This window comes from Vidua chalybeata, chromosome 9, assembly GCF_026979565.1.
Source record: "Vidua chalybeata isolate OUT-0048 chromosome 9, bVidCha1 merged haplotype, whole genome shotgun sequence".
NCBI lineage: Eukaryota > Metazoa > Chordata > Aves > Passeriformes > Viduidae > Vidua > Vidua chalybeata.
In genome coordinates this window covers 16,128,307-16,154,625 of record NC_071538.1, presented here as the reverse complement: position 1 = coordinate 16,154,625, position 26,319 = coordinate 16,128,307, and the positions used below count along the sequence as shown (strand labels likewise).

The window sequence follows — 26,319 nt, the reverse complement described above, 5'->3', positions numbered from 1 at the left end:
AAAAAGTGCTTGAATTACACTGTTCCCTAGATCTGTGCAAAAAACCAGACCCTGTATCACACTTCTAGCTTAAAACAGAAGAACTATGTTAACACAGAGAACTATGTTAACAAGAACTATGTTAATTAACACAGAGACACACCAACTCTTCAGACACACAAAACACCAATGAAATCCTGCAGAGAACACAAAAGAACATGGAAAAGGACTTTTCTTACACCCGAAGTGAAACACCTGACTTACAGAGGAAAGCATATGAACTGTGTTCCAGCCTCAAGCAGGCAGTAGGAATCATTTGACCAATATTGCAGAAGTGTTCAGAAGACTGAATGATACTACATTGTGTTCAGAACAGTTGAACTTAAACTGGAATCTTAAAAATAATTTTTAAAAAGCCCATAGAATTTTACTCCAAAAAGAATGAAAGCTACAACATTCAAAATACTTTTTTATTATTTCAAAAAGCTAGAGTTTGTGCTAATCAATATATAGGATGGGAGACAGGTGTTTAATCAGTTCAGCTTAAAAGCTGCAAGTAGATGGTGTATGAACAAGTCAAGTTTCTAATTCAAGTGTTAAGATTTACAACAGAAGTTCCTCTGTATTTCAGTTTTTTATCATACTCCAGTAACCAAAATAGTTTCCAGAGAGCAGGTTAAAATAATCTATTATATGATCTCAATACATATATATATATATATATATGTATGTATATATATATACACACACACATAGATGGACTTGGCAGTGCTGGGTTAAGTGGGACTTGATAATCTTAGAGGAATTTTCCAGCCTAAATTATTCTGTGATTCCATCACCCTGCATATATCTCTCCAGTATAAATGAAGAGTACAATTGTATAATTCTATCACAGGTACCAGCCCGTTACAGCTCAAGCTAGAGCAATTCAGTCCTTTAGCATCCTTTGGTTTTAGGACTGCAGATCTACAGTACAACCCCTCATGTCCATCACATACATTACTACACAAAACACTGATACAACTACTACTACTACACCAGCTCAACAGCCTATATGCTAGCAGGACTGTGGCTTTCAACTCTACAGAACTGGAAGTTCTTGGGAAACGAAGCAAAAGGAAATGTATCTCCCAGCTTGCTTGAGACAAGAGACTGTATGTCTGAAAGTAAAGAATATTTTTCCCCTCAATAACAATAGAATGACAGAATATATTTCAGTGTTTATTACTTAAGATGCCCCACAGAAATCAGTGATGAATTTCGTACTGACTCCAGGACATCAGAATCTAATGCAAGACATTTTCATTTAATAAATTCTGATCAAGTACAAGATCAAAGTTCTGTCTACATACTTGGAATGCCTAATGTGCGTTCACCACACCAGGCTACCTGACATTCAGGATGAAAACCAAGATAACCCTAAGGAAGTACTAGTCATTAGCATTCCAAAAGACATAGCCAAAGATGCACTACTGAAGGATGTGTTTGAGTGGATAGTTTGGAAAAGCACTGAATTTCAAAGAACACCCTCCCAGGACATGGAAAAAAAAGGCCAGAATATTGGCAATAAACACTCAGCAGCTCTAAATAACCAAAACATTATAGTAAGTGAGCACAATGAATAGTCATGTATCTATTTCTCACTGATTTCCATGGGATTCAGTGTACCATTTCTGATAAATTATATTGCACAGCTAGTAAAATACATACAAAAATCACATGAATATTAATGGCCATTTCTCTTTTTTAACTCATAATGCCATAAATAGTACTTTGTATTTTATATTGATTTTAGAGCACTTATATTATGTCCTATTAGAATCAATTAGGAGTGAAAATACAATTACTGAAAATAATTTGCATTAAGGTAAATATGATTGACCTATTAGCCTTTTTCCATGTTTTCAACAAAACAGCTTGAGAACCAAATTTAAGTTGAAATTTACATTTAAGAATAGCACAAAGGAATAAGAGACTTGTGACATCCAGAAGCACAGGATGGACCTACAAACAAGGAGAAAATTGCTCAGGTGAATGACAAACACATGGAGAATTCATCTGGTGACTATTTTCTTACCACTTCTTCTTGTCTGTCCCCTATCAAACTTAATTTTTTTATCTAAATCAAACACTGAAACCATCAGCAATTTTCTACCAAAACCTGGAATTTAGATTCTATAGCATATGCTTAATCTTCTAACACAAGTTCAGACAATTATATCAAAATATCAAATAAATGAAATTTGGTCAAATTTAAAGGCTTGAATAAAATAATAACACTACTTAATAAACATGTCTATGAAGACTTGATAGATTCTGTAATTGCCAAGAATAACAAAACACACTTGAGAATAATCATAAACAAAACCAAAGTTGCTAGCTTGTCTCATTCAGGGTGATAAAAAACCAAGAAAAAGAATATTGACAGAAAGGTAAATTATAAACAGTAAAATATACCAACACACTATTTTGTAGTTCTGTCACAAACATACTAATGTAAATACTAAGTTTTTTTTTCACGCAGGACATGAGTATATTAACTTCAGAATCAAAGACCCTCCTCCTTGTCTTCCAAAACATTAATACTGAATGAAAATAAGGGTATTTTTACTGCAAAAGAAACATTTTCCTTACAATTCTTAAAAACTTAATCATATCTCTTCTACCTCCTGCTTTTTTAAAGCACACAAGTGCTATGGGGTGTTTTTTATAAACTAATGAGATTAGAGACTTACGTTATCACTATCTACTAGTGAAAGAGAAAATGTGTCTCGCTGGACTTTAGAGCAGAAGCTTGCAAGTATTATATATCTTAACAGTGTATTTCATTTGAATGCACAGCAACAGACTGCACTGAGGTGAGAAAATAACACACAGGAAAAGTACTTAAAAAAAAATCACACCGAGATGATATATGAAGTACAGTTGGGATTTTTTAAAAGTACTGTTCTCTAACGCAGGATTTAACCTTTACCGAAAGAAGACCAAGGAGCGAGTTTCTCTGACTTACAATAAATGTTACACTATGTTCCACTTTATGTATCTTAAAATTAACTTGAGGTAAACACAGCTACAATGTAACTAACAGCTGATTTATATTGTCATCACTGGGTTTCAAAGCACAAACCATTCCTTTTGTTAAACCAAATCCACCATATATCACAATTCCACTACAGGTGAATTACAAATCCCATCTGTATCCCACTCCATCCACTCACTCACTTTTACTGCAAATAATAAGATGGACCATTCTGAAGGACAAATCTGGACTGGCACAACTGACGAATCTTTCCACAAGCTTTATCTATGAGAGAATATTGAATCTGGTGTTTCCTTGCTCATATCTTCAAAAGTGATTTCACTGTGTCTCGGACTCTCAGCAGAGTTTGTTACTTAGTTTTAGATACCTAAGAAGTAAGTATGTAGAATAGGATAGTATCTCTTTAAACAGTATATAAATGTAACATAGTATAGTTTTAATAAAGCTATCCTTCAGCCTTCTGATCTGGAGCCAGACATCATCATTTCTTCCCGTCGGGGGTCACCTGATTTCCGATAGGGATGGCATGGAGCTGCTCTAACTCTCAATAAGGAACAAGAGAAACAGTCCAGTTCCAGAAATACTTTGCTATTTTAATTTCTCTTTCAGTCTCAACTACAGGACAAAACCCGAAGTCATTTACAATGTAGTAATATTTACAAATAGGATTTATATTTAAAATAGTAAATCTCCCCCCAAAAGCATACAAAAGTGTACAAAAGCACTGTAGTTTTGTACTTATAAACAGTTTCTGTACCCATATCTCCTGTTTCAAGTCATGTGACACATCCTTCAATCTCATCAGCCAAATGTTATTTTGTTTGTTTTCCTAGGCTTTTTAATACACACAAGAGCTTTTCTCCACTTCCTCAGATTTAGAAAAACATATTTAAAAGGCATTTAGGACTCACATTAACATCTAACCAGCAGCAAAAGATGTCACTTTATTTTATCCCTTTTAGCTCACTGATTATAAAGTTCTATTAATTGAAAGACAGCACCAGTTCACAAAAATAGATCAAGAAGAAGGCTCAGTGGTTTATTTCTTGTAAGGCAAGAAGCCCTGGCCTTACAGGGAACTGCTGGGACTTGAGCTCAGTGCTAGTTTAGAGAAGGAGAAGGCAAAGATTCAGTGTCCCTCACCACAGAATTGTTAAGGTTGGAAAAGACCCGTAAGGGTCCAGCCATTAACCCAGCACTGTCACCCTCAGCTGTGAATCATGTCCCTGAGCACCACATTCACGTGTGTTTTGAACACTTCCAGGGATGGTGACTCCACCACTTCCCCAGGCAGTTTGTTCCAATGCTTTCAGCATTACCTGGAAGAAGAGACCAACTGTTACCTGTCTGCAACCTTCTTTCAGAAGCAGTAGTGTCCACCGAGCCTCCTTTTCTCCAGAATAAACAACTCAGCTCCCTCAGCCTCCTTAGGCTGCAGCCTCACACTCCTTTTCCTAACCTGTACGAACCTGACTGAGTTGGCCTGACCCTTGCCCTTCCTGTCTTCAAATTTTATTGATCTATAGACTGCAACAGCTCACAGCAGAATCAGAAAATATCTATGTACCAACATGGGAGAGGTGATCAGCAGGTGATGCTCAACATCCTGCAGTCTGTACCCGCAGCACTGGCAGCCTCTGCTAATAACAATTGATTGGGTTGCAATCCTTCTTCCACTGATTTCCAGGGGAGAATTCCACAGAGTTTTAGCAGAAGCAAGGCTGGGTTCTTTGAATGATGATATTTCATTCATAGCATTTCCTGACCTTGTGTGTCTCTTGCCAGCGCTGCAAAGAGCATGTCTGGCCCCAGTTACCCAGCGTTGTGCTTTTGCTCTCCCAAGAAATACAAAGGGGAAAAAAGTTACAAGAATGTCTGTCAAAATAAGAGTGTTAGGAGATACACAACAAGAAGTGATGGATTATAATAAAGAAAAAAAAAGTTATTTGAGTCTGCTTTGCCTGACAGAGTCTCAACATCACTTGATGGATGATTTGCCAGGGTTCACCATTTGTGAGTCATGTATCCACCCTAAGCTACAGCACTGTGGAATATGTGTATCTCAGTGTCTAATCAGAATGGCCTGGTCTGAACACCCTCACTCTGAAAAGGGTGCACAGCTGCTTTTATTGCAGTTTTGTTATCCTTGATAACATGATTCACTGCTTGCAGTTCTCTTCTCAAACCTTCCTAGTTTAAATGAGAAGAATAGAACTGTCTTATCTTTATTTTTACCCTTTGGAAGGGAAGAGAAAAATATTTATTCCCAATCCATAGAAAGCAAAGAAAACTGAGGTCATTTAATCTTTAGCTGCATAATGTTAAGCCTGAAAGAAGACCTCAATTTTTTTCAAAGGTCATACTTCATAAATCCTGTATTTCTGTACCCAGTTGCTCATATCTCACTACTGCTATACATAAAATAATTGAAACCTTTTGTATCTGCACTCTTGTATTTATAATTTCCACACTTGTTCTTTAGACTTTGCAAATTTTAGGTAAAGAAAACTGAGGACTATCTAAAGACCAAGACCTTAAAGTCTACAGAATTTAAAGAGACCCACTGTTCTAATTTACTAGATCAGACACAGTCACAACCCAAGTGATTCTGCCACAACTCAGTGTCCAAGGAAAATCTGGATCTGCATTCCTGGAGAGGTTAAGGACTCAGCTGGCAGCCTAAACACTACTTCTACCTTTGTGCTCAAAGATTGTCTTAACAGGTATATGGCAGGATTCTTTCCCCCTCTTCCCAAACTACTCTTGTTTCACAGGAATGTGTGACAGGCTTCATACTCCAAAACTATCAGTCAGTTACTGGCTACATTTATATTCAAATATCTTTTAAACTATCCTATTTGTTGGTCATTTTCTGGAGTTAAGAATGGATTTTATTTTTGCTTTAAACCAAAATAAGATGGGACTATTTGAATATGCAAAAAGAACTCTGAAATGTGTTATCATGATTCTTTTCCCCATCAATGAAATTCACATGTTTTATTTTTAAACATAATATATTTTTGATAAAATGTCATATAATAAATACCAAATGCATGATACAGTACCATAAAAAATACACACCAAATATTTCAAGGCATAATAAATTAATGTAAAATAAGTAGTTGGTGCCAGGATGATGAATAGACTGTTTCCCTAAGGACCTCAGGGTGCCTATTTAATGCTGTTCAGTGCCTGTGTACACATGCCCCATTGAAGTTTATTAGAGCCCAAAACACTGTGATGTGCAGCCCAGCTGTTCACATCAACTCTTATGCCTAAAGAGTTAACCTGCCCTAAGCCACTGGAGTTGTTGCAAAGTGTAACACCAAGTGTATGTGGCTCAATATGCTCTAAAAATCAAGGCATTACTTTAAGTGCCCGAGTGCTAATTTAGAATGAGATCTCAGTGTGTCAGACATAGCTGACAACACTTTGACTGGACCTGAAAACCAGAACCTGAAGTGTGGTCTACAAAAGCCTTGTTCAGCCACCCCCCAAATCTGCATTTAAGGAACTGCTGTTTCTGTGTGTCTGACAGGTAAATCTGGCAACTTTGCAGGCCATCCAACACTGCCTGCAATGAAGGTGCAGGAGTCACACAGCTCCATAAAACACATCAGGAAGTTCTTTGGAAATCTCCAAAGAGTTGTGAGCTCCAACTCAAAAGATGTGCTTTAACAGCTCCTGGAGAAGGAGCTCAAATGCTCTACACACCATTTCCAAGATCTGCAACTGAAACCCACAATTTGTGTTCTCTTTGGTTACCTGTTACCAGGGCTGAACCATCCCCCACCATGGCCCTGTAAAAGCAGAAGGGCTGGACTGGAAGCACACTTTAGTGTTTTTCTGATGGGTGGCTCTGCACAGCAGAGCAGGTATCCCAAATCCACTTTAGGTGCATCACTCTCCCAATCCACTGTATAGAAGAACTTCAGTGCTACCTAGAATGAGGTCTGAAATTTAACCTCCAAGCCATGAATGAAAATCAGGTATCTCACAGTGATTGCTTGTGTGCCTGTTCCAAGGCTGAGTCCCCTCAGTTTTCAACACTCCAGAGCTTCCCAAACTCATACATTAAATTTCTCTTCGGACACTCAAGATCAAAACTATGGTTTGAATGTCTTTGTTCCACTATCCTCCTATGTCATAAGGAATTCATACTCCTGTACTTTATGGCAGGAGTCTCCATGTAATGCTTCTAATGGTACTTGGAGGTCCTCAAAGCAAGGTGATACGTAGGCAGAAAGCATTATTATTTAAGGATTTGAGGGAAAGAATCTCTTGTTTCAGAAAAATGGGAAGGTTATGTGTCCATAAAATGCAAAAACAGCCATTTGAAACTATACTTAAAGGAGTAGGTAAAAAAATTGTATTTGTTGGGGGCTTCTTTTCCTGTTACTAAAAAAAAAATACAGCCTGATTAGAAAAGTACAATTTAGGCACCTAATCACACTCAAAAGTTTCTTTGCAGTATATTTTACCTACTGCTTCAACATACAATCTGTATCATTTCATTGATGAATATTTGCACAAATTGCACTGGTTGGCTATTATCATATAATCATTAAAAAATTCCTCTTCACAAATTTTACCAAGAACAATACTAATTAAGTGGTATAAACATTCACAGTGAAACACAACCCTTTGATGCCTATAGCACAATATTATGGCTCCTTACAACCAGTTTTGTACCTTTTTAGGGCTAAAATGTTAATGTCAATCTTTCACAATGAATTTAACTTTGCCTCCCAGCTTCACCTTATTTTTCATACAGTCTTGTTTCAAGTGTTGTCATGTCTAAATATCCTGCCATTATAGCACATTTCTTCTTTTGTGACTTAATGTAATTTGTAAGGAAAATGTAAGAATAATTACTGATGTAACAATAAAGCATGGACATACTGTAGATAATTCTGGATTTTTAACTAGGAAATGTAGGTTCACAAAATTATCCTCTGTCCTCCTTTCAATGAGCTGTCACCCTGTGCATATCTTACTTTCATGAATTTAATATTTTGAACACTGCCAACTTTCTCTTCATATTTCACAATCATAAACATAAAGCAAATGTGATGCTGCTAAATAGAAATATGTATGTCTAAACCAGCTTCCCGTTTTATTTATTGCTCTGTGCAAAAACGTGAAAGCATAAATACTAGGAGTTGATTTGTTTTAATTTCTTTGCACTTAGCCATGGCCTCAGCCTAAAGAAGGAATCTAACCAGTCTGACAGTTAAAGATGAACAGTCCTGCCATACCAACAGGCTTGACAAAGGAGCTTAACTTAATCCTTAAGGCAGTATAAGATGTCTTATGTGTATTACTGCATAGGAGCACAACTTTAATAAACACAGTGTAATGTAAGTTTCAGTAGTTTTACTGATGTCAAGTATGGGATATGAAGCAAAAAATAATTTGACAGATCTATTTGTTTTGCAAGGGTAACTATTTTTTAGAGATTACTTCCATTTTGAATTTCAGTCTCAGTGCTTTGCAAGGACTGGTATACAAAAAAGCATTAAAAAAAAAGAGACAAGCAGATGCAACCTCATCATTCACAATCATGAGGGACTCAATTTCAGCTAAACTGGCTCACACACTGCTCTGTTATAGCTGGTTTTACCTCTGACCTCAGTCACAAGGTTTTCATCCACTTGCTGTGAGCAATGCACTCAATTTTAAGAAGTTTTGAGAACTTAAATAACTGTTAGGTCCTTGGACTTAGTATGACATGGATGAGATCACCTCCTGCACCTTCAAAAAGAATTAATCTTTTTTTATTTGCTATAGACCATGAAAATTAACCAACATACCTGAAATTTCAAATGTTAGGACATTCATTTTCATGTTAAAACAATTTTTTTTCACATTATGCACTATAAATATGCTATGTCATCTTTATAACATGCTGAAAAATACACCTAGAAAGTGGCATAATTAAAAAATACCATTTCTGAGAAATATTAATAAATTGATGCATCATATCATCAATCAGTTTATTCTATATGTGTCTGTCTGAGAGCACTGGTAGAAGCACAGTGGCTCAGTCTCTGTTTAGCACACACTCTGCCTCCAGGTGCTCCTAGTGCAGCAGCCTCACTGTGCTCCTCAGCAGTATGAAACCTCAAAGACAGCTCTGCAGGTCCTGTGAGGTGTCTCAGTCTCAGTTGGAGCTGCAGATACACGCTGTTGCAGTGTATTTGGGTGGCTGTGTATGGGATACTTTGCTCCTCCATGCTGGCAGCACTGAGAGCCACCCACACCTTCTACTGAGGCCCAGGATGCTGCACAGCCAGCGTCTCATGAGAGCAGGAACATGATCCCTGCACTGACAGGTGGGTAACAAGCTGTGCCAGTTTCAAATCAGCACAGCTGGGACTGAAAGGTGATTCTAAAGCCTCATTTCACTTTCCATCCCAAAATGTCCACAGGCGTAATTAAAGATACCCTGAAAGCTGTTTTGTATTACATAAACTGCTACAGATCAAAAGGGTTCACTGTGCTGGAAGAAATCAGACACATTAACACCAAAGATACCCTCCTGGCCCTGATATCCCTCCTCCACATGTACCAGCTGCACAAAGTACCTCAATTACACCCTTAAACCATCAGGGACACATCAACACTACCCCGAGGAAGAATATTCAGCATATCTGTAACTAGGTTCATTGCTCCTTTGCACTGCTACTGAGACATAAAGCAGATACAGCAAAAGTGGAAAATACAGCTCTAGTTTTGATTCTACTTGTAAAAACCAGAGCTTATGGCTATTCATAAAAATTAAATCAAAATTAAGTCAATTAATATGATAATTATACATGGAAAGAGTAACATTAAGGCTCAAAGGCAAACCAGTCTCTTGTTAGTGAAGACATTACTAAATATCCTATCAGCAACAATTCTTCACTGACCAAAATTAAGATACAATTGTCAATATTTCCAAAGCAATATAAATGGTAACACTATCAGAAAAGCCAAATGAAAACACAAACATTACAAATTAAATAACCTGTGCATAGAGAAATAGCCAGGTTACAAGCAAAAAAACCACATAGCTTCATGCTCAAACATGATTTTGTAAAACAAAGAAATTAAAATCTTTTCTTAAGCAAGTATCTGCCCATTGAAAACAGCTGATTTTGTTGTAAGTCATGACTCAAATGACTAAATCATGCTCTGTGAAGCAAATTTAGTGTCTCATTTCAAACTTTGAAAACCTGATCCACAACATCATCCATCATATTAAGCTGCAGTACAAGAAAGAAACCTGTGAAAAACAGTCTTTTTTTTTTTTTTTTTTTTTTGTTAAGTGTACTAAACATGTGACAAACTAATGGCCAAAATTTAAGTGACAGAAGTACTCTAAGTTATATTCTCCAGTCATGTAAGGCAAAAAATTCCTGGCAGAGGCTGAAAATGCTCCTCTGGAGCAGAGTTAGGAAGCCATTAGGACATGGACCAGCAGTTTTTTTTCTGGGAGATGCAGGCAAATACTGACCATGCTGCACAGAGCCAACCACAGAGCAGCGCTGGCCAGGAGTCGACTGCAGCACTCACAGAAGCTCCACGTGAAAGCTCCATAGCCACACCACATATGCTGAGCCCAGGACAATAAACCCTGCCTTTCAGTCAAGCTTATTAGTTCTGGCTTAGCAACAGGCAAACTGCAGTGGCTCTGCTGCCAGAGCAGAGCCTGTGCATCCCCAACCAGCTCAAAGGGAGGGCAGAGTGTGCTCCTGTCTGCTGGCAAAATCCCATCCTGACATATGCTTAGACATCATGTCAGCTGGCACTGGGAAAACCCTCACTGAAGGGCTGGGTATTATGTACAGTCCCATTCATGGCCAAGGAACTTCTCATGGATAATGTGAGCAATATTATAACAAAGTGTCTCATTCTTCCTAAGGCTCATGAATCACTATTAAAAACAGAAAGAAATCTGGAGTGGTGCTACAAAGAGAATAGTAAGTAGGTGAACAAATGGAAATAGCAGTGACTTCGTTATAGGCAATTTTATGTAAAATGTGTTTGAGATAGTTATCAATAATATCAACAATGACCATTTTATGGAATATAAACTCTAAAAAAGAAATTACCTAAATAAAACATGAATTTTTTTTTTTTTTTTTTTACAGGAGTTCACCTGCAATTATCCCAGCACAGGCAGATGAGCTGAGCAAGGACAGGCAGTGCTAACTCTGCATTGCTTGAGCAGCTGCATTCAGAACACTGGCTGTATTTTGAGGTTTTATGTTTCTATTTTAGAGTCAACCAATACACTGAGATGTGTAAAACTAACCCTTTTACAGTAGCATTAGGACTAAAATGGAGAGCAATCAAATTTAGGAGCACATGTGACATTATTTTAATCTCCATGGATGAAATGAGGCCAAGTGTCAGAAGGACTGACCCAAAGAGGCCACACTGAAAGCTGCAGGAAAGCAAGGAAGGGATAGCACAGGTTGTACAACAGCACATACTCCCTGTGAGCCTCTGAGCTCTGCACTAAGACTGGGGATAAAGCTGGGAAAGCACTGCTTCATGTATTTGGCCAAAAGCTTTCTCATAAGGACCATGGACAAGTCCCAGAAACCACATTTTCTGAACACGTCTGCTGTGGCCAATGGTTCAGTCTCTTCAAATACAAGGTGTACGTAATTTGGATGGCTAAAGTTAAAGAATGGCTAGAATACCAAATGCAATTTCAGTCCTTGGCACTGCACTTGAGAACTGTCCAGATGTGTTGTTGGCTTGTCTTTACCACTATTCCCCAGGCACTCCAAAAGCCTTGGCCTCCAAATGCTACAGAAAGCGCAGTGCAGAGCCAGCCCAGCTCCAGGAGAAATGAGGCTTCCAAAGACCAGGATTTACTTGCTTGGATACAGCGTGACTATTCTGGTTTCAAACTAACAAGGTTGTCTCAAACTACACCAGGCAGACTTACTGACCCAGCCTCTGCCAGCCTTGGAATCCCTGCAGCATTTCATCAGCCCACAGCCACGTGCTACCTTCCTGTCTGCTGTGTCAACTGTGGTTGTTTAAAATATACTCTTAGATTATTACACCCCTCACTTTATTAACTTTGGGGTGTACTACACATGAAATACAGAAGAGCTGAAGCAGAAAACGTATCCTAGGACAAGAGGGAATGGCTTTGAACTGAAAGAGAATGGGTGTTGACTGGATACTAGAAGAAAATTCTTCACTATGAGCATGGTGAGGCCCTGGCACAGGCTGCCCAGAGAAGCTGTGGTTACCCCATCCCTGGAAGTGTTCAAGGCCAGGTGCTCCAAGGCTTGGAACAACCTGGTCTAGTGGGAAGTGTCCCTGCCCATTGCAGGGTGAGGAGTTAAATAAAATAATCTTTAAGGTCCCTTCCAAGCCAAACCACAGCAGGGTTCTAGGATTCTGTAGTTATGTGCTGTTTTGTACAAGCCACAAGCGTAAAGTTCATTGAAATGGAACAAAAGTGTCTATCCACAGGGAACAGTAATGCAAGCAAGAAAGTTCAGAAGAGAATGAGCCTGGCTGTAACTCATGTCACTGCCTGCAAAACACAGCCTGGTATCTCAAACTGGGAGAAAAGGTTTTAACTTCATGCAGGCAAACTGGTAAGCAGGCCATACATGGTGGTGAATGCGGTCTCTAGAACCCTGTCTCAGCCAGCCATTTCTTAAACACGAGTTCCTTTAACTTTCCTGTGCACAAGGCTTGGTACAGATGCACATTTGCACAAATTTGCACTGTGGAATTTTTCTTTTCTTTAGAGCTAGCTCTTAGACTGACACTCTGCTGTTATTATATCTACTTTTATGACCTGCTATAGCTGTGGGCAAGATATATTTTAACAGTACAAAATTTACAGAGTATTTTTCTTCTGCAATATTAACATCATGCCAATACCTGAGGACGCTAATAACACACTAAATTCAAAATATATTATTTGCTAAACAAAAATGCATATTCCAAATATACTGAATGCTTACTGAGAAACATTTTCCTCTTCCAGGTTATTTCTAACTAAGCTATCCATTCGGTAATGGAAATTTTTTACAGCTGCCATGAATTCCTAACATCTTGTATTCAACAAGAAACACATTTATATATTCTTGTTCTGTGTTACTTACAGCAGTCCATATTATTAAATCTGAATTAAGAAAACCTGATCTGTGCTGCCTGTATACCATATAAACCCATTACTGTTCCCTTATCTTGGACAACAAACACTTTGTACTACACTGTCGTTGTGAAAAAATACTCTACTGATCTATTAAATGTATCTGTTTTCCCTCTCTGTGTTTTAAAATAGCCCAATCTTATTCTGAAGTTCTCTCACAAGCTTTTAGTAAGGATTCAGTATTCACTATTGCATGTAATAAACACACTGTGCTCTCTTCCTTCCTGTGTCACTCTGAACACAGCCCAGACACAAAGTGTTACCAGATATGCCCAACCTCAGTTCGAATGTGCTGGTTTCTCTATAGCAATGTGCAGGTGTTCTCAGTGCCCAGCTCTGTCTTTCATATGGACTATCAAGGGACACCTCAGAGCTCCACTTCCCTGTCTATATCTTGCACTTCTGTTGCAAACAGACACTCTGAAGGCAGAAGTTTCAGCCTTGACTGGTTCCCTCTCTGCCTCTGTGACTCCTATTTTTAACTGCATTTGTCTATTTTTGGATTGACAATAGAGAACAATTAACAGCAGTTTTTGAACTGAAAATACTTGCTTTTCCAGCTGACAGCAAACTTTAGTAACCTGGTCTTAGCACATCAGGTTTTAACTCTTAGGGAAAGAGTGATGACTAATGGAGATTGTGTAGGGATGAGGTAAAACAGAGTGAGGTTAAATACCATGATGCTTCACCTCACCTTCAAAGTAGCTTTTGTGCTGTCACATCTGCTTATATCAGCACCAAATGACTGCTGATTTAATCATAATTGCCCTAATTAGAAGTTCAATTAATGCACTGAGTTCTGGGTATCAGTGCCACCTCAGCATCAAGGACGTGCACACAGCGCGTTACTGAGCAATACAGGTTACAGTCGTAAGGAAGGTCACTGGGAAAAGGAAACTACCTGCAATCTACTGCTTTGAGGATATCACATAGTTAGGATGACACTCAATATCCACTTATGCCCCAGGACAAGCAGAAAGGGAGAATTTAAGGAACTCTATTGAGAGATATCCATCAGCTGTGAGCAAAAATTACATTTCCTGTCATTGAAAATCTCATTTAGTTCAGACTTGCTTCCACCAAGGATTAAGAACCTTCAAAAGAATGCTTTGTCTTCGCAGGAAGATGAAAATAGCCTAGAATGCTCACAGTGAAAGATCATGTGAAAAAGAAGTGCACAATATAGCAACTTTAAATGGTTATCAAATATAATATATATCAACACATACTAAAAATACAAATGTGGTCATTGAAATTAATGCTGAAAGTGAAGAGAAAAAAAATTGCAGGGTTTTGCATGAGAGCTGAACAAATTTCACCAGTAGACAAAGTATCACCAATTCCCTGCCTGAAAGTATTTTGCAAATCCATTGAATTAAGAATTTTGCATGTTCACAAAAGAAGACAGGTAAGTAGATGAGGGAAACAGACAGCACCCACATATTAAAATATTATGTGTATGATATTCATAAAACCAAAAAGAGAGCATTTACTCATTCTTCACCTTTCACAAATCAGGATAATTTGTGAAAAATTCATCTAATCCAGAATCAGTAAAAAAAAAAGAAGTGCAAAAATGAACATCTTCATGCTTCTCCAGTTTTTATTCTACAAACAAACAAACAAACAAACAAACAAACAAAAGAAAAAAAGAAAAAAAGAAAAAAAAACCCAAAAAATTCACCAAACAAACACTCTTCCTTGGTCAGTTGCAAAAATAAGATAATATATCATGAGCAATATATGGTATAATGTATTTCAGTGAGATGTGACTTTTCTAAAATGTGAGAAAATTAAAACACAATTCTGCATCAACTGTCAAACTTGACTACCTACTATTTATGTTTTTACTGAAATAAACCATCAATATCTTGTGAAACAGTCTCTGAAATAATCTTTTTGCTTCAGTTTCTATGAAAGAATAAGGCTATATCACATAATGTCACAAATTACATAGGGCAAGATCTTCACCCGGTATAAACTCCAAAACCTTCTCTTATTTTCAGTATTACAACAATGATTGTCTCTCCTTTGTCTTCCCAATCACCAGGAAATGATCAGAACATGGCTAGTTTGTGCTTGGGTAGGTTTTTATCCATCACACTACATTAATGAACATTTACAACATCATGCACTAGATGCATACCAAGCATCTTTTCGTTTTCAGGGACATTTCAATATTGAATAGTACCTGTGCTCTTTTGAGATGATTTTTTAAGCAACAGATGCTGACCTCTGCCTGGACTCACTACCCCTGCTATTTAGATTTCATCTTTAACAGCACTTGTTTTAGAAAGAATTAGGCAATAGTGTTAACTGTAAAATATGACTTGCTTATTATCCTAGCTAACATTTCTCTCTCAAGCACACACTGAAGTCAGAATTCTACAAAAGATGTGTCCAACTACAGAACACAGCCTTTTTCATAAAATAAATGTATAAACTGCACAGCACCTGATACCTACATGTAAATATTTGAAAATATTTCAAGATATTCTAAGTAGAAGCAGTGCTATGCTAGAACTACTGGTGCCTTGCAGAGATGCCAAGCAACCTGGAAAATGGGAAAATACCATAATTTGCTGTCATTGCTGTGGGCTCTGTATTGCCCTGTGTGAGCAGCTAGTACACACAGAAACTACAAAAAATTTTAGACAAGGATCACCAAAATTAATGTAAGCCTGAAAAAGCACACTACTGCAGTAGCTCAAAAGTAAGAAATTGTAAAGCATAGGACAGTCATTATTTAAAAGCTGTGTAAATCTGGAAAAACAATTGTCTCTGCTCCCTGTCTGTGGATATTCAGTTACATTCCCTGACTGTCAGGGTTTTGTTTTGTTTTGTTTTGTTTTTAAGATGGCAACTTTATAAGGATTTACATAAACCTACAGCTTATCAGAGGTAGATAGCTATGGTACCTAAAAATACAAAAAGCCAGGAAGCCAAGAGAGCACTGAGCAAAGGGCGTTTTGGCCTCCCACCTTGCCTAGGTCTCTGACACGGGGAAGTGTCCCCAACAAGGTTATTCTAGAATAAAGTCTCCCCCTTGTGGATCTCTCACATAATAAAAGCTCCATCAAATCCTTAATTGTATAATAAAGTTTGTGTTCCTTCCTCTGCAGGTGAGAATTTCAGGGGCAAATAGGAATGTGTAATGAAATCATGGTACGTGGTTTACTTAACTTTAGGCTTGAACCCACCTCAGGCAAGACAAGCTGTTTTGCTGCAAGATACATTATGATTCTGTGATAAATTCATTTAAAAAAACACTAAAACCTTCAAAAGAATTTGATTCTTTATCATCTCTATGTTTCATTATGAAGGCTCGTTTAGTGAAGGCCCCCAAATCTAACCAGCCCCAAACTGTCAATGGTTTAGTGAGGTAAAAATTAAAATTCCACACTCATTTGACTTAATAATTACTAAAAATAATATAAAACATGGCAAGATTCCAACCTGATTTTAAGTGCACAAAGTGCACTATCCCCAAAAAAATAGTTTCACCCAAGACCAACTTTTTGCAACTCAGAAATTAAGGAGCTATAGCAGCACTATTTGCAGAATGACTCTTCCTCAAACACTTCATTAACTACACTATTCTCTGATCTGCATTAATTTAGAGGGATCATCAAGATTTCTTTGCATATGATAATTCACATTATCATAAATTAAGAAATCATTGTGATCACTTAAATTATCAAGTTGATCTCAATTTGCTTTTAAGGTATTTGAAAGTGTTTATAATAAATCATACATTTTGACTGCAGGATTGATTTTAATTTTTTTTATTTTCTAAGAAACAAAATCCTTGATGTCTTGAAATATTATTCAATTACATACGTGACAAACTCATATTTTATTTGCAGCACCAACTATTGAGTCAATACTGGGTAAAAAGCCTTTTAACTATCCAGAGACATGTTCTCACATTCATTTCAGAATCGTAATATAATGGTTAAATATTTATTTCTTGCAAGTTCTGGAATAGTGCTAGGTTTCCTACTTTCATTAACATTCTCTTATTTGTATGCAGTAATCGCTTTAAAAATATTAGCATTGTAATTTCTTGCTAGCACTATGATAAATCAACAGAAAGGCTTATCCCCATGCCTCCCACAGAAGAGCATAATTCTGCTTCCCTCAATGCCAGTGACAAAACCTCTTTAATTTCAGGATGACACCCACAGAATTCATGAAAGATGTCACTTTGACAGTGTAGGACTCTTGTCTTTTCTAACTGCAGAGCAGATGCAGTAGCTAAGCAGTGCTACACTCAAAGTGCCTCTGTAGGAACCAACAGCTCCTTGAAGTAGAAGCCACCACTACTTCCCTTTGTTTCGGCCCTTGATCTCTCAATAACAACTATCAGCAAACCATATTTTCTGTTCAAAATGTGAGATTTTTTTAGGATAAAACATCTGGCTATTTGGAACAAAAAGAGATACTATTTATTAATTTCAAACATCCATCAACAATGTCTGTTAACTGATGTTACTCTGGGACATGCAGAGGTGAAATGACAAGAATCCACTTGCATCTCTGAATCCACAGCATTTCTGGGTTTTTTTTTGTTCCAAGAATTCAGCTCAACAAAAATTAAGTATGCAGTGCTAAACCATGAAAGGCTACTAAAGCTAAGTACAGGGGTTCTGATCTCTGATGCTTGACTCATGCAAAAATGGGCTTGCAGAAACTATGAAGGCAAAGACTAGAAACTCCTGCAAAAAAACCTCTTCAACCTAGTAAAAAAAAAGACATGTTTTACTGTATTCTCAGAGACTGCCTGCTTATCTTGACAGTATGGATGAAGAACTACAATTCTTACTGAATATAAAATAAAAGGAGAAAAATAATTGGTAATTATAATATTGCAGGCTATATTTCAAAATCATTGTTACTTAGTACTAAGTGCCCAGATATTCTGGCAAGTAGTCTCCAAACATGATCATCCGGCACTACTAAATGAGCTGTACTGCTAGTAGTGACAGATATTTGTAATACATGATATTTCACAATGAGGACAATTGTTAAATTTTGTCCCTGAAGAGAAACATCTTTCCTACCACATACTTACACAGCTCATGTGTCAATACTCGCATTGTGATTATGGATTACTAACTTCAGCACCTGGCATACAGCTTCTACATATATGTGCATACATCTCATTAAATGCACAGAATGGGTACAACACCATGAACATGAAAGGAGATTTTCCTGTTAAAGCAAATTATGGGATCCAAAAACAAGCACAAGAATGATCCAGAGATTCAGTCTACTGTTACCTGTCATTCATGCATGAACACATACCAAGGATGATTTTTGTATAATGGTCATTCAACCTAACAGATAATTCCAAGATTCTATATGGGAAATTAAGGAAGCCATACTGTGAAAAATCTACCATTCATTGTCATTTCACACCATCACCTCTGTGCTATCAAAAGAACATGTACCACTGCTGAACTCATTCCTGCCTCACCTTTGCAAGCCTGTTGCCCTCAAACAACAGATACTTCTCATCTCCTTCCAGACCTCCCCATCTCTTCAAATATCATGTCCTTTTCACAGCTACAGAATTTTACCTCTCTCTCTTCCTGCAGATCTCTTTGCATTCCTTAAAACTTCCCCAGTTCCTCCATTTCACTTGCTATTCAAGCTGTCTTCTCTGCAGTTTCCCATGTCCCACCCAAACCACATGTCTCACCATTCCTCAGTTCTTGCTCTCTCCCTATTCTCTTGCCATCACCAATCCTGCATCCTTCTTTTTCCAAACCACAAATTTCTATGATTTTTTGCATTCTCCATTTTTTATTATGGGTGAAATCTATGTATTCTGGAATTGTAAACCCATGACAAATACATGGACTACCAAATTAAATTACAAAAATAAATACATTATTAAGAAACAAAGCCCCTTTCTCCCTAGTCTCCTTATGGTAATGCAGTGTCCTCACTGCTCTGTATACCACAGTGGCACAGCTCTCTGCATCATCTCGTGTGCGTTAAATTCAGACAAAGCAAGCAGGGAACACAGCAGGGATAGCACAATGTTCTTTCTGACCCGCAGAAGTTAGGTGGAAAAGTTATTAAACCTTGAGGAGATTATTACTGTGAGGCATGAACTGGGTGAAATGAAATTCAGAAACAGAGTATCTATGGGGTTTGGGCCATATTACAATATATTTAAAAAAACAAAGGATCATCTTTCTCCAAAACACAAGGAAGCATTAAAATTACCCTGGAAAATAATAAAACAGTGATTTTAAGTATGGCCTCTTAATGGGGGGCGTTTGTAAGTCTGGAGAAACCAATGTGAGGTATTATCAGAATCTGAAGGCTACTCACACATGCATCCCAAGAAGCCCACAGATGACTTTTCAATTACTTCTGGATATAAAAACCATGTGCATATCTACACCTATCACTACAGTTATGTTCAAGAAGAACAAAAGAATTACAAGAGTACACATCAGACAGTAGGAAGCCCATGGCCAAACTTGCTTTTTCTATAGACATTACATCTGAGAATTTCCAGGAGAACCATGTAAGAAAGCAAATAAAGCCTACAAGGCACCATCATGTGCTATTTTTCTGTGCTAAGAGCCCCACAGATAACTCTTGCATAGAAAGTTATGCCAGAAGGAACAATAAAAATCTCTGTATATCAAAGTCACTAGTCTTCACACAGTACCTCTAAACTGAGCCCAGTAACTTGTCTGGCAATGTCTCTTTCAGAAGGTTGTCAGCTTGGATGTGAAAACATAAGAAAGTTGTGAATCCTCATTTCTCTTGCTTATTTTTTAAAGTAAATTTTTACTGCAAGATGTGTGTGCACTAAACAATATCTAGGGTTTTGGAAGAGGAAGACCTTGAAATTTCCAGGTGAAAGCAAACACCAAACAAAAGCAAACACCAAACAAAAAGCAGAGGAATCTGCCTTCTAAGAAAACTACTGAAGCTTGAGTATCTCTTTGGCATGGATGTGCCACCTCGCTCACTTTATGTCACTACATCTGTCCTGTGAGCCATCAAAGCTTAGTCTGCCTATCTCTGGTAAACAAGTATTACATTACAGCCTGGTAATTCCTCTGTCAAGGGGAGGGACATCATTTTGTTCACCATTAAAGAAGTGCCCCAAATTTCTAGAATGAAAACTATGGGTGACAACTTCTGCTTCCCAGAAGGAGGATGAAAAGGTCATTTGTTCAAGAAACTTTTTTTTTTTCCTATGACAAAATGAGCTAAGAATAAACACCTACCTATTGACTTTGCCCTCCAGTAAATAAACCTCATTCTTTAACCCTTACTAATATCATCATAAACATACATTTGTACTGCACCTACAGCATACAACATTAGAAACGCTTCACCCTACCCCCGGCATCCCCCTTTCTACTGTGCAAGGGAGGAGAAGCAGGACTGCACTAATACCCAACCGCGGGCTGGAGCCCGGCTCCTGACCCCAGTAATTCCTGCTCTTGGGCCGGGCGCGACGGCACCCGGAGGCCGCTTAAGCCAACCCCGAGAGCGAGGCAGGCAGGGTACGCCGAGCGCGCCGAGGGGAACCGAGCATCGCACGGGGGCAGGAGGGAGAGCTCGGCAGGTTCGGGGTCGGTGCCCTCCGAGGGAGGCCGGGGCAGCGCGGGGTCCCGGGAGGGAGGGGCGGCTCACCTTGTGCTCCAGGACGCTGATGTAGCCCTCCAAGAGGCCGGCCCCGACGGGCAGAGCCGGGTGGCGCTGGCCGCGTTCCGGCGGGCGGCTGGGCACCGCCGCCACCTGCTGCTGCTGCCGCCGCCGCGGCTCCGGGTGGCCCCCGCCGATGCCGATGCCGCCGTACATGAGCAACAAGCTGGTGCACATGGTGGTGAGCGCCAGGCAGACGGCCAGCCCGTGGCGCTGCGGGGGGCAGAGAGAGAGCCGGCTCAGCGGGCTCCCCCCGCCGCGGGGCCCCGCCGCTTCCCCGCCGGCGCACCCGCAAGTTTCACCCGCCAGACACCCGGCAGAAGTGCGAGGAGAGAACTGGAGAAGCCCCTCCGTGCTCCTCCTGCCCCCTCGCCATCCCGCTCCCGTGCCTCCCTCCTTCTCCCCCAGCTCTGCTTCCTCGCTTCTTCTCCCCTCCGTGCGCCGGGCTACCCGGCGCCTCTCATTCCCGTGCCGCCGTCCCCCTTTGGGCATCTCATTCGTGCATTTGAACGAGTGTTGGGGACCGTAGCGCTTCCCCCCGCCCAGATACCTCCAGCCTCGTCCTTTAAGCAGATCGGTTTTCTGTACGCTCCTCAAAACGCACACACACACAAAACCCCCAAACCACGAGCAACACGAATAAAAGAAAGCAGGCGGAAAGTTCTTGGCCGCCGCCACCAAGGTTTGGTCGCCTTCGCGCGATCCCGGAGAGCCGCGGGGATGGAGCCCGGTGAAGGCTGGAGCGTGTGCAGGGTGCCCGGGGCAGCTCCGCTCCGCGCCGCTCCCCTGCTCTCCTCCCCGCCGCCGGAGCCGGGATGAGCCGTGCCAACAATGCACTTACCATCAGGGTCTTCATTTTGTGCGCCTCCCGGCCGCCAGTCCTCCCGCTCCCCGCTAGGCTCGGCATGGCGGGGAAGCCGCAGACATGGCTCGGCCAGGGAAGCGCCGCCGTGGCGGGGATTAGGGGGGAATTACACTCGGCCGGACCCTCGGAGCCTGCCAGAGCCGGGTCCTCGGCTGCCCCGCCTGCCTCCGCCTCCGCCTCCGCCTCCTGCTGCCGGCGCAGCGGCTTCTTCAGGGCAGGTGGAAGTTAACTTCTGCCTCCCGCTCGGGCGCTGCTCCGCCGGCGAGCCCGCGGCGCGGGGGGGCGGCAGCGGCGGGATCGCCGCGGGCACCGGGCGGGCACCGGGCGGGCGGCGCCTCTCCGGCCCCGAGTGAGCAGGAGCAGGAGCAAGAGCTCCTTCCCTCCCTCTCTCCCTCCCTCTCTCCCTCTCTCCCTCCCTCCCTCCCTCCCTCCCTCTCTCTGCCCAGGCCTCTGTCCTGCTTGTGGTATCAGGGCACGACCTTCACGTTACATTTTTTGTATTTTTCCCTAGCGGAAAATTTCTCGTTCTCCCACCGCTACTTGGGTTTCCTGGAGCTGGCAGCGATCAGGCAATACTTTAAATTCACGTTAGTAAAAAACTCGACGCCCTCAACTCCTTGTGCGGCGCTGACAATGCCCCCTCGCACAATCTTGCCTAAGCTCTAACAACCGGTTTCAAACCCTTTTGACAGAAGCTTTCTTCGTCTTATAAATCAAATCTCACAGACTTGCTCCCCTTGCCATCTCTCTGGTTTCTGAAGGCGGACATTTTCCCACTCTCACAAGCAGCCTTCTAAAGTTTTTTATTCTTTCTTTGTGTTAATAGTGTACAACTGAGTTGTGAAAACTTTATCAGACCTCAGATTACATATACCTTTTGCTGTGGGAATTCCACATTTATAAATGTGCCCCTTCTACACAAGCCATATTTAGGGTTGATCTCTTACGAAGTTATTAGACTGACAACATTAGAAAAAATGTATCCCCTAATCACGAAGTTATTTCACTTGAAACTACTCATCGAAATAGTAGCTCTAATATATGGCTTCACATCTAACCTACAGCTATGTAGTATTAAAAAAATACATTAGGGAGAAAACTATCAGCAGGGTAACTCAACCATGGTCACAATAGCACGTTTCTCAAGGCTGGAATTATCATTGAAATCAATTTTTTATCTTTGTTAATTCATTGGAGGACTAACAGTGAAACAAATGCCATCTCTAGCATGGGCACGGCATGCTGCAATTAGTGCCTTTTAAGAAAGGGAAAAGAAACATGAAGGTGTGGTTCACTACCACCAGATAACGCAGTAAACACGCTTTATCATTCCACAGAATACGCCAGTTACACACACACTTGCTGTTTATGCAGTTTGTAAGGTTGGTTTCAACAGAAACCAACAGAAACCAGTTGTTCAGACAAACAGAGCAATGTAAGAAGAATCTTATCAGGTCTTGGTAATTCTTTATTATGTGGTTGCACTTGACACTCAAATTAGTGAAACAAAGGGCCAACTTGATGAATCATTGAAAGCAAATTATCTCTGGCTCTCCAAGGCTTCTTATAAGAGACTACAGAAGGCAGCTCATGCATTTTACAGTGCTGTTTCTCAACTACCAGCAAGCAGGTTGCTGGTGACTGACCTTTCTGAGTCTTTCATATATATTTTGCCGTGCCAAAGTGAAGCATCATTTTTATGATTTAGGCTCCTGGCTGTATGTTAGACATCTGTTACACAGTATGTCTGACCAAATTCATTAAACTTATGGGTTTTGGTAGAATAGGCTGATTTAAAAATCTACTGATAAAGGAGACAAACTAAATTTTCTAATTTAATGCTTGACTTGAATAATGTCCAGCTTTCTGCTTGTCAAATATTTAATTAGATTGCCATTTTGGTCATAGACCGTATTCTTGGCAGTCAAATGCTCACTGAAACAAATACAGTAGTGTAATGTAAATCCTACGGAGGTTTTTGTCTAAGCACAGGAACTTTAAAAACCATCTGGAAAACAGCCCAGCTATTTAATTTAATTTTAAATTCCTATGAACTAATAGTTCTAGCTATCTGGAGGTTTGGGGTTTTTAACACTATTGGAATCTGCATACATGTAGATATGAATCTGTATACCCAATAGCTCTATTTGCAAGAAGAGCATAGGCTGCACTTAAGAGCATTTAATCAACTTGGAAATGAGTCAATACAGAAAACTTCTTAAAGTCCATTTGACTTTCTGCTTCAACCAATTTATTTTCTATGTGCAAGGGATAATGAACGATCCATATTTCTATTCCTCCTCAGAGCTGGGGGTAAAGACAGATTAAAACATAAACAGCTGTTTTCCCTAGCCCAAAAAAAAGAAAAAGTGGCAGAGTGGTAGTAGGGCTTTTGAACCAAATCTGACTGAGGAGAGCTTTTCATCTGCATGGAATGGTCTGGGTTGCCTCCTCTTGAAACTTACCCTTCCCATTTTCATCTTTCTTGTAGCTACAGGCTGACAAAATAGCCATATGGAATAAAAATCTGCTTGTGGCAGCTTCAGGAGGACCCAAGATGCTAATGACAACATAAAAATCCATGCAGAGTGAGAAATCTGTGAAAGAAGTAGTGGTGCAAAGAGAGATGAACCTCGCAAAACTGACAGTGGACTTGGAGCAACAGAGCTCTTTCACTGATTCCTAAATAAAATTACTCAAACATCAACTTCCCCTGAGATGTCTGGATGTATGAAATAGCTACTTTTTAATAATGCATTTTAGCCCAGTTTGTCTTTCAGAAATTTCCTTAGATAGATATAAAATAAACCTTTCGATCTACGGCTGATTGCTCATGAAGTTCATGAGATTATATAGCATAATTTACACCTTAGTATAATGCACAATTATAAACATACTTTCCACATTATAGTTGGCCTGCAATGAGTACTTGAGTGGAGGAGCCTCTATGCCAGTGTACATCAGCAACTGGTAGCCAAAACATTCAGTGGAATTTGGGATGAGGGCAATGGTTTCTGTTGATGATCCAGATGTTGTGTTCCCTAAGCGCATCATCTACTGGCTGTGTGATCTTGCTGGGCCTGTCTCCTTTCCACCAGGACCAGAGGCAGGCTGTTTGCACATGCAGTCAGTACACAGAATGCCTCTAAACTGGAAGCTGCAGTTACCCTTCAGCCTTGTCACCTCCTCAGAACAAAAGCCCAGACAGTCTTAAATGTTTAATTGTTTTGTGACTTATTGATGGCAGTGTGGCTCCTTAGCTGGAAAAAAAAAATCATTTTTTAGTGAACTGATTTAGATCTGTGCCTAATTTTGAAGGGAATAAGAAAAAGGAAGTTTTTGTTTATCTACTACCTTTCACAAAAGAGTGAGAAGAAAAGAGATCTGGTGTGATACAAGTAGTTAAACTCTAGGTGAGTTCTGCATGTCACTCTGCAGGAGTGCTGAAAGCGCTTAAATACATTCCCATCACACTACGTGTATGAAGGCGTTTTTCAGAAAAATATTGGTGATAGAAGTGCTTAAAATAGATTGAAAGGGCGAGGTTAACTGTATCGGGACCACTTTGATATCCTTATGCCTTTGAAATGCAGAATGAGTTATTAAGATTTGATAGGTGGGAATCACGAGAAAATATTTGTTAAATACTTAAAATTAATCTAAAAGCGACTCCTGGTAAGTGGCATCATTTTGTCATTTCCATTATATTCTTGGTCTGTGAAGCCCTGGATCTGTCTCCTCAGGAGCTGGGCCTCCTGGCTGTACTGAAATAAACTCCTACAGCCATTTTTTCTGTCTCTGCTTGCTGGGGCAAGGAGCTCACTTGGAAGTGTAAAGCTCCCACTTCTGCAGCCCCATGAGGCTGGAGCTTAAACCATGATCACTAGCATAGAACAGAACAGTGCTTGTCCTGGGCCTGCAGCCAGTGACATTTGGGAGGATGGCTGGAAGTGCCATATTTCAGAGGAAAGAAGGAGGCTTTTTTTGACTGACTACCTAGAAAAGCAAGACTAAAGGTGCTAAGGAGGTTGGAATATGATGAGAGTTTGTGTGGATTAACGGACAGCAGGGCAGTCAAAAGTATATATAAAAAGAAATACATCACACTGATATCACCTCCATGTGTTGTTTTATTATTTATGTATATATGAAATTTTAACCTCTTTCTCCCAAGAGAAAGGGCTGCATTTTTGCCTTGAAACACAACCAATGGAAAACATTCAGCAGCCAGCAAAGTAATGAGCCTACACTATAGATTTTTCAAACTGCCCAGTGATTCATGAAATGTTTCTCAAAACTTGAAATATGCATTGAGAATTGGTCAAAAAAAGGTAGAAACAATATTATAGATCAGTCAATACTGCCTCTCCTTTATGAAAGCAGGCTGCCTTTGAACTTCTGACAGAAGCAAACAGTGATAGACGCATAAAGAAATGAAATATTGCACGGAAATAGAAGTGCAAATGAAAACAGGAGGGGGAAATGGTGAGATAAGATCTGCTGAATCTGCTGGTTTTTCCTTCTTATTTCTTAGCTTCCTCCCCAATCTAAATAAATGTATTCGATGTTTCAGAA

General features: G+C 39.8%; 1 protein-coding gene across 2 annotated transcripts in view; it reads right to left on the bottom strand.

Moving 5' to 3' along the window:
* Window positions 1-21,900, bottom strand: part of ST6GALNAC5 (ST6 N-acetylgalactosaminide alpha-2,6-sialyltransferase 5) — a 68,603-nt gene extending 46,703 nt beyond the window's left edge. For both annotated transcript variants that reach the window (XM_053950923.1, XM_053950924.1), the window contains exons 1-2: window positions 21,721-21,900; window positions 20,868-21,092 (exon numbers count right to left, since the gene is read on the bottom strand). In XM_053950923.1, the coding sequence (XP_053806898.1) occupies window positions 20,868-21,092; window positions 21,721-21,786 (291 nt within the window). In that variant the 5' untranslated portion in view covers window positions 21,787-21,900. The remainder of the gene's footprint in view (window positions 1-20,867; window positions 21,093-21,720) is intronic.
* Window positions 21,901-26,319: the final 4,419 nt, after the last annotated feature.